The sequence below is a fragment of the Pygoscelis adeliae genome, unplaced genomic scaffold (assembly GCF_000699105.1).
Source record: "Pygoscelis adeliae isolate BGI_AS28 unplaced genomic scaffold, ASM69910v1 Scaffold216, whole genome shotgun sequence".
Lineage (NCBI taxonomy): Eukaryota > Metazoa > Chordata > Aves > Sphenisciformes > Spheniscidae > Pygoscelis > Pygoscelis adeliae.
Window position 1 is genome coordinate 4031213 of NW_008825073.1, and position 9499 is coordinate 4040711.

Sequence of the window (9499 nt, forward strand, 5' to 3'; positions counted from 1 at the left end):
TTAAGCAGACTGGCATAAAAAATTATCTTGATGATTGTAACTCAACCACTTGCTGACCACGGAGGTACCTAACCTCCGGGAGGCTTTGTTTTTCCTCTCCCTTTATGTTGGCACCTCTGTGTATGCCCAGAATTGAGCACTGGCTCTGGTTGGAATGAGGACTTTTTTTGAGGTTTAACTCATGCTGAAACGGGCTCTGGGGGCATCTGGACATGTTGCCGGACTGGCTTTCTTAGAGGTAGCCGTTGCTCAGTCATCACCCACACACAGACAGGATGGAGATCCCTTAAAATGGAGTGTTAACTGCCACCAAAAAACCCCACCTAAACCCTACCAGCAGCTGGTGATGTTTACGGAGTGTATCCCGCGTTGGTTTGACGTAAGAGACAGAAATAGAGCTGGAAGCAGGAACAAGCACCCAGGTCTTCCCCTTCGAGAAGACGGCACTAACCGCCAAAAGTCATGTTCCTGTCTGTTCCCCGTACCCAGGACCAGCCTACTGGGCTGCGATCTTTTCTTTTTTTCCTACTGCTTTGATGGAGGAGCAGAGACTGTCCTCATACAGACTAGCCAAGGGCATTTGCCTAGCAAGGAGAAACAGGCATTCAAATCACCTCTTAAATTAAGGAGGATTTTTAACCATTTTTCTTCCTTCTTAGGCAAGGACAGTACTTACAGGGAGGGGCAGTGACAGCCTTATCCCTTCCCCGTGTTTTAGAACCAGGGTACACTCCTCCCAGAGGGATTCAGGTGATGCTGAATTGTTCGAAACCCCAGTCCTACATTAAGTCTAGCCCTTAGCGCGTCAGATGGATGCGCCTGACCCTGGATCAGGCACCTCCTCCTGTTGGCTGAAGGTTACTCTCTGAGGAAGAGGATGATGACAATCCTGAAAGAAGATATATCAATGCCCAAAAGCAGTCTCTGTTACGGCTGGAGATTATTCCTAAAGGCAGTGCAAGGCTTAGGAGCCCGCCGGGCCAACAGGCCGTGCGGTCATTCCCCTTGTAGCTACTGGAAGCACGATGAGAAAGGACATTTCTACTGCTTCTCTCCTGTGGTTGCCCCGGCTCTGGTGGAGCAGACCCTTGGACAAGGGTTGAGCCTTCAGGAGACTGAACCAAAGTCACCTCACGTCGGCTGACCTAATCCAAAAATGCGATCGTGTCTGTCCCTGTTTCCTCCTGGGAAGGTCAGTGTTTTCATTAATGGAAATTAATGAGCCTGCTGGCATCAGCAGGAGTCTTTGCATGGAGTTCCGTCTCGGGAAATAAGGAACGATATAAAAACTATGCAATGTTTTTTGGGGAAATTTGTTAGTATTGAGAGACTATGGATGAATCTTTAACAGAGCAGAAAACATTAAAGAAACACTGGAGGAAAGAACTGATGATAAGCAAAACAAAGATCCCTGTTTCAACTGGAATCATGTTTTCACCCCGAGTTTCCCAAATACTCTCCTTTGTGGCATATTTTTCTCTTAATTTTGAGAAATTCATGGAGTCTTCCTCTATTTATTTATTTCAGCAGTGTTACCCATGCAGTTAAATTCTGAAGTGCAAATCACCGTGTTAGAAGGGTGAGTGAAATAGGTTAATCGGGTGGTAGTTGCACCCCGTCACGTCTTCGTTACAGCGGCGAGTGGTGGTACCAAAACAGCCGTTGCAGATGTGTTCTGGTTTTTTATTACTATTATTTTATTCTTGATGGCTTTAAGTAACTGGATCTTTTTTTTGACCACTAATGTATATCATATAGATCATATTTACATAGAGCTCAGTTTATCAGCCCAAATGCTGGAGCTCCTCTGCTCTGACTTAACTGACAGCGTGAACCGGGCACTGTCCAGACAGCTCCAGCTTATCTGCTCTCGTTTTGTCAGGGTATTTATCGAACCATCTCTGACAAGGTTTTATCTTTTTTTAGGTTTTGTACTGGATGGGGTTGACTTGTATCTGGGTCACTCGCTGTGGTTTTTGGGTTTTTTTTAGTTATTGAGGTCTGAGGAGTGGTGTCCAGCAGCGTTGTGTTTGATGCTCTGTGTGCCTTTGTGGCCAACGAGCTGTTTTCGTGACGTTGGGGCTGATACTGATTTTTAGCCTCTAACAGCAAAGTGAAGAAGGAAGTAAACAGTGAAGTAAAAAGTGTCAAAGTTGGCTGCCGGTGCAGCCTTAACTGGAGCAGGAAAATCTAACTCTGGCTACGGAGGAATGGGGAGTCTTCAGGATATTGAGCAACCAGATGACAAAATAGCAAATCTAGTGCTGATAAAAGAAAAGACGTGTAAGGGGGAAGAAAGAAAAACTACTTAGGTAAGAGGAGCTGTAAATCAGCCCTTTTCACACAGAAAGGAGAGCTTTTGAGTTATGCGGATAGCTCATGGGCAGTGGCTGGTGATGGCAGAGGAGATGAAGGGGACGTTGGAAGTGTTGGAGGACCCATGCCGTGGCCATCAGCACGTGGCCCTGCTCCCACCTCCGGGTGGCAGCCACGGGGGCAGGGAGTGGCTGGGGGTCCTGAGCGTGGGCGAGACCTCGCCTCCACCGAGGCACGAGTCGTGCAGAGGAGGTGAAAAGGGAACCGGTCGCGCGTGGTGCAAGAGGAAGGGACACCGAAAGATGTCAGGTAGCCGGCTCAAAGCAACAGTGATGTTTTTCTGAGCAATGTACATATAACTAAAAGAGGGAATTCGTTGCCACCGGACTTTAGGGATCTGTGGGTTCTGGTATATGTTGATGAAGCGGGTTGGAAAAGAGCATTTCATGGCTCTGGAGAATGATGCTTTCAGTGCAGCTGCAGGAAACCCCACAACCAGCAGCTGAGGGCGGCTGTGCCTGGGCAGGATTGCTGCCCCCAGCACAGCGTTTCAACGCTCTCCCCAGGCCCCCCAGCAGCAGCAAGCGAGCCGCTTCGGTGGTCTCTGATCTGACTCAACACAACCTTCTTGCGAAGGTGTAAAGAGGAGAACGGGAAGAGGGGCAGGCGCGCGCTCTCCCACTTCCGTAGCAGCCTTCGCTTGCAAGTAGAGTTTTAAGTCCCAACGTGCAAAACAAAAAAAAAAAAAAAAACCCCGTCACGTCTCTTCTCACGATGACAGTGACACAAAGGAAGCTGTGAGAAGCGGCGCCCGAGGTGTGATGAAATCGTCTGCAGCTGTCGCAGGCGGCGCCTGCACTTTCCGCGGTGCGTGGGTGCGGAGGCGCGTGGCTGTGTGGGAGTCGATGGAAATGGGGGGCTGCGATGTGCGGCCTTCAGAAACACGCGGAGAGCTCTGCTGAGAGCTCTGCTTCCACCCAGAACTGTGTCATCTTCATTCGCCTTGTTGGGTTTGGGTATAAGTAATACTTCCCAAAAAAACCTTGTCTTGATGCTGTATCTGGACAGCTTAAGGTCCCCAGGCATCCCCTGAGACCTTCCCTGGGTCTGTGCTATTGCCACAAATGGCTTTTTTTGGGATCGGGAGGAATGCAGCCTGCCCTCAGCGCGCCCCTGGCTTCCAGGTTCCGGGAGGGTCCTTGAAAGAGACTTCTTTCACTGCCAGATACAGGATAACTCTCCTGAAACGTAACTGCTGCAAAACAAAGAAGAAAATACACCTTTTCTTTTGGCCTATTAAATTAAACCTACCTCTGTTTGTGACAAAAAGCCACTTGTGACTTCAGCACAAAGTCCGCCCGGCGAGGTTGTTGGCAGAGACTTCAGTGCTTTGCTTCTCAGCAATAACAACCCTCTCAGGGGAGAGGTGCTTCTTGAGCAACCAGAGGAAATAATTCATGCAGAATAAAGGGGATGTTTTGGGGTTGGTTTTTTTTTGCTCTCAGTTACATTCTCATTCAGATTCCCAGTCCAGTGCTGCGGACCAGATTTATTACTCAAAAGGCTTTCCGGAGAAAAGATTTCTGTGGGAATATCAGCTTCTTCTGGCTTTGAACAGGCTAACGGCGAACGGCAGCCAGACCTGAGCAAAGTCCGGGTGAAAAGTCGGATCTTCCCTAGCACAGAGCTCGAAGCTGGGCAGAAAAGCGATCAAACAGCAATTGCTCCCTGCTGCTGCTGGGATCGGGAGGGATGGGGATTACTTGTCTTCTCTAAAGCGCCTGTGTGCTGTGTGCCATCCCCACTTGAGGCTTCCTTGGGTGGCAGAAATGCAGCAGAGCATCTCTCTGCTGGTGTGATTGCTCCAGGGCTGAAGCATGGGCTGGTATCATGGATCCCCAGCCATCAACAGGCCATGAAAATACACCTTCTGTTAATCTAAGTAACATCTTGATTCTCCAGGTGCCCGTGGCAACATCAGCCAAGGGCTTGTGAGACCTCTGTGATGGAGAGTGTGGCCCAAGCAAATCCCACCTGGAGCAGAGGTGCCGCGGCGGGGGGAGGGCAGGCAGGTCTCTCCCGAATTCGGCTCACGTGAGCTACCGCGACGATTACACCTCACTTCCTGTAAAAAGGGACGGTTAAAACTAATATGAATAAGCCACGTTGCTATGGCAGCAGGGGAAACGGCTCGTGTGGCACCCACGGTGTTCACTAGGTGGGAGAACTTAAAGCTCGTTGAGGTTTTTCTCATTGAACAATTTCTGAACTTCTGACACTACTTTGTATAACATCTTTTCCCCTCGGAAGCTAAAAGTAGCTCTGGGGGGGGTTGTGCGGGGCCAGCCTGCTCCCCTCCCACGCGCCGGGGACGGGGGACGGCGGCCAGAAAGGACGGCGATGGGTTTGTGCCGGTGCCGGCCCTCAGCTATAGGAATTCACCTCGTCTCGGTAAACCTCTCGCGGGGGGCAGATGAGCTGCTGCAGCTTGCAGCAGTGCGTTTTTGTCCCTTTGCAAGCCAGCGCTTTGCTTTTCTCCCCAGTGCAAGAAGGGAGGTAAAATGATTTTGAAAAGGCGTCTAAAATGTTCTACAGGTGCTGGAGAGGCATCGGCAACCCAAGTGCTGCCACACGTCGGTCCATGCAAGCATGGATGGGAGATGCAGGCGGTTACAGAGGGGAGAGTGGGCCAAGAATTACACTTAAAATTTTTTTTTAAGTGATTTTTTTATCGTATACAATAGGAAATAAAAAAATAGATATTTTTTCATTGCTGTGAACAAATTACAATGTGCTTCGTGGTTTCCATGAATTAGCAGTGCTTACTCAGCTGACACGCTCGGGTACAGACACACTGGCTCAGACTCCTGTAGGGATGAGGTGGTGGAGTTTTGTTTTATTACATGGAAGGGTTTTTAAAAAGAAAAAAAGTCTTTCTGTGTTCCAACCCTCTCTGGGATTCACATCATTTTTCTACAAAATATATATTTTTTTATAAATTAAATCTATAAAACAACATTTGCATTAAATAAAACCTAATACCATCACAGTATTTTTACATTTCAAAAATGTAACATTTCAAATGTTCACAGGAAAACAAATTTTACAAGAAGGTGCAAATGAAATACCAGTCAAGCCCAAAGCTTCTGTTGTTTGATTTTAAAGAAATTATTATTAAAAATAGATCCACAGTTGAGCCTTTCTTAAAAATCTCTCATAGCCTGTTGGGTGGCCCTTTTGACTCTGCTCATAGTGAGTTCCCATTACAGTAAAATTCAGAAAGGTTTGGTTCCTCTGACTGTGTTTTAATCACGCTGCTGTTAATGAAGAGCAAAGGTGATGGTGCAGGGTCAGTTATCAGTGAAAGGGAAATAATTTGCCCCATCTTTGGTGAGAAGAGGACCTGAAAGGCTTGATGGACGTCTAGCTGAATAAATACCCTGGAAGCACAGCCCCGTGGTTAAAGCTTATCCAAGGCAGAGATATGGCTTCAAACCATATGGCTTTCGAGCCAGAAATGGGAACTGATGGCAGAAAAATAGTGTCTGGACGCTTCAATGACTTTGTGATTTGGGGGTATGTCATTTCCTACACCCCGAAATGGAGGCTTGGTTAATTATTCGAATGGCAAGTCCTTTGGGGCCACCTGACGCTCCTCGCTCCGTGGTCAACATGGCTTGAGGCAGGCTCTTGGCACCCTCCAAAGAAATTAGTCACTGCTGGATTGTCTTTTGCTTCAGCAATATATAATACTGTGTCACCTACTAATTTTTAGGATCAAATTCTTTCTGCATAGCAAGACCCCAAAATCTTTGCTGCCTCTTGCTGAAGCCAGGGTGCGTGACCAGGACGTGGCCGGGTAATGGCCCCACCAGTGCCACCGGGGCACAGCATCACCTTTTGCCACGGGTCCACGTCCTCCTCCTACTGCCAAAGCTACCTGCTCCTGGCTGCCCAGCTTAGAAACAGGGCCTGTGGGAATTACACGGTGTTATTTATATTCAGAGAAAATTTGCAACCCAAGTATTAAATCAACATGTTTTCGGTCAGGTTTGGGTTTTTAGGGGGTTTTGTTTATTTTCCTCCAACCCTCACAAATCAGCAGAAGCTTGTCTGAGTCGTCGCTCTCAGTGTCCTGCGGGAAAAAAAAAAAAATTGGGCCAAACCCCAAAACATAGTGAGCATTTGAAGTCCTGGCAACCGTTTGGGGAAGGCCAGTGCTAGTAGTTCATGGGGTCCTCCCTGAGCACATCCCTGGAGTGCTTCCTCACGTAACTGAGGTTGTGGAGCTGAACGCTGTCTTGCAAATCCTGCCTGGAAAGGCGTCTCCTGAACTCATCTGTAGTAAAGTAGTAGATGACTGGGTCCACGCAGGAGTTCAAGCTGGCAAGGCACAAAGCTACAACGTGAAACACCGAGATCACCTTCTGGACGCACCCGTTTTTAATCTTTTTGGTTTTGACAAAGAAATCTAGTGGAAAGCTGATATGATAAGGTGCAAAGCAAATCAGAAATACCAGAGCGCAGGTGAGAATCATCTTTAAAGCCTTTTTTTTCTCTCCAAGGTCATGTGAAGCAGAATTTTTTTCTTTTAGTGATAAGATAGTCTTCCACGAGCAGTATAGGATGATGAGTAGGGGTGTTACGAACCCCACCAATTCACCTATCGTCATCATTGCGATGGAGATGGGAAGGTCAACTTCCATCACGGGGAGATCCACAAAACACGTGTTTTTAGCACCCTGGTGAAGTCTGAGAAGCGGGAAAGGCAAACAGCCAACGCAGACCACGACCCACCCAACGATGCTGATGTACACATCACAGACGCGTTTGCAGTCGCTGAATTTGAATGGGTGCATAAGAAACAAATATCGTCTTACGCTGATGCAAACCAAGAAGTAGATGCTTGCGTACATATTGACGTACTTCAGGTAGAAGCAAAGCATGCAGAGACCTCCTCCAAATTCCCACGTCCCAGTCAAGTAGTAGAAAATCCTCAGGGGCAAGGACAAAACCTGCGATAAGTCGGCAATGGCTAAATTGATCATAAATATTACGGCCCTTTTAGTCTCTTTCATGTACCCGTAAAAGACCCACAAAGCTAATGTGTTTCCTATTAGCCCAGGGACCAGGATGAAAGTGTACGTAATCGCATAGAAAGGCTTGAGGTCTGTTTCGTTGCAGGTCGAACCGTTCGTCATGGTTGTGCTCCAGATCCGTGCTCAGCCCCGGCATGATAACATGTTCCTCACTCGCGTCCTGCAGCCAGGTTGTCCTCAGGTTGTCGGTGCTTAAATAAAAAGGTTCAGCCCTGGCATCCGTGTGTGAGGCTTCGGTTACCAGATCATCGCGTCCGCTCTGGGGAGCAGCTTCCTTATGGGGTGAGTGAGTTAATTAAGGTTCTGCTCGGGTGCTTTGCTCATGCTCTTTGTCAGAAGTTACCGGACCTTACTCTAGCTGCTTGCAGGATTGACAGGGAGGGGATCCACACCGAGAAATGCATCGTCCTGTGCCGAAGCAGTTGACAGTTCGTCACTGGAGCTGCACCTCTGTCACCTTTTGGGTGGCATTTCAGCCACTTCTCTCAACACAGGAGTTTGACAACTGACACGGCCCTGCAGCTGAAAGACAGAAAGGTCCAGTTATAACACTGCGGGGAGACACGGGTCTTACAAAGCAAAAGGTACGGGAAGCTTGCAAGAGCGGCGGAGCATCTCTCTAGCAGAAACCTATTGCTAGTGGCATCTGTGGTGGTCAGCTCTTCTCCCGCCGAACAAGCGCCATGCCTCGCCCAGTGAAGGGAGGTGCAAAACCACTAAGGAATAAATAGAAAATGTGTTTAATTGCTGCTACAAACCAGCCTCCCGTGCGGTACCGCCAAGCAGAAGTCACCCCCGGTCGCAGGGCGTATTTAACTTGCTGCCAGGTTTCTGCAGCTGTGTCTTTCCCAGCTCCAGCTTTTCCATCCGAATCTCCCTTTGCCTCCGGTTGCGTTGGCCTCCCCGTGCCCGAGCGCACGGCCAGCGCAGAGATGCGCCGGCAAGCGCCGTGCCTGCATCCCTCCTCGCTGCCTTGCCGCGGGCAGAGGGACACTCTCGCCTCACACAGCACTCGTGAGTTTAACGCTCCCCTGGTCTTCCCAGGAAAGCCCTTCTTCCCGCCCGCACCACGGCTATGGACAGCCGACAAGGTGACAGAACGAAACCTGCTCCGAATGTAAATGAGCCTGACACGCGCCCGAGAAATGAACGTTTTCCTCCGGTGCAGCTGCTGCTGCTGCAGCACGGAGTGGAAGCCCCAAGTCGGCGGCTTTCACTGAACCGGGGTCAACTTTTTCATTCATCTTTCATAAATAGAATATAAAACATACTTGCATGCAAGCAGGGACAACTGGCCCACATTAAACACTCTCTGCTGCAGAACTACTTGCATTATATTAAACTTGACTTTCTCACAACTGCCTTTTCTAAGACTTTCCTTTACCCATCTTGCACATGTGACTGCTGTGGCTGTTGGAAATACCAGATATTGTCACTAAGGTGACTGTAGGGGGACTTTATTTTAAAATTGTTTGCATGGTAAGCAGCTGATATTATCTGAATCTGTCAGACACAAAAAAAAAACAACCAGATTTGATAAACATAGAGGAAATTCAGATCTCTGTCCAAACTCTCTTAGGTTTGCCTTTTGCTTCAGCATGAAGAATTAACCTACAGGTCTAAGTGGGAAAAGTCTGTAGGTACCAACCAAGATGCCAAAGGCACATTTATAAAGGCAAAATTATATCCTGCTGCAATCCCCGATGTTTCTTCCTGTGCTTTGAGGCATAGGCGTTAAAATGTGAACATTTATTAATGAAGCTGATGTTCAACACTCGCCAGTGTGATTGCACCGAAACTGAAGTAGCTCTAGGTGGAAACAGAAGATCTTCTACAAAAGGAAACGGTTCGGGGGGGCAGCTTTTCTGTGTCTATTTGTGTAGTTTCTCTTGCATACCATTGAGTAATGAGTCCAATGAGACCAAGATGTCTTCCTTTCTTCCAGGGAGCCAGCATCTAACATAACCCATAGAGCAAAACGGCTCGTGAAATAATCCCGTTAAACTTCAGAAGCGATGATTGATAAGCCGTAGAGTTAATTAGCTTTCTGTTCGAAGACTTTCCAATTCTTTTATTAATTCTCC

The 9499-nt window shown here is 48.1% G+C and overlaps 1 protein-coding gene across 1 annotated transcript; it reads right to left on the reverse strand.

Moving 5' to 3' along the window:
• Positions 1 to 6536: 6536 nt before the first annotated feature.
• Positions 6537 to 7639, reverse strand: GPR174 (G protein-coupled receptor 174). The gene has a single exon (XM_009326663.1). It carries the CDS (start codon positions 7515 to 7517, stop codon positions 6537 to 6539), a length of 981 nt encoding a protein of 326 aa, XP_009324938.1. The 5' UTR covers positions 7518 to 7639.
• Positions 7640 to 9499: the final 1860 nt, after the last annotated feature.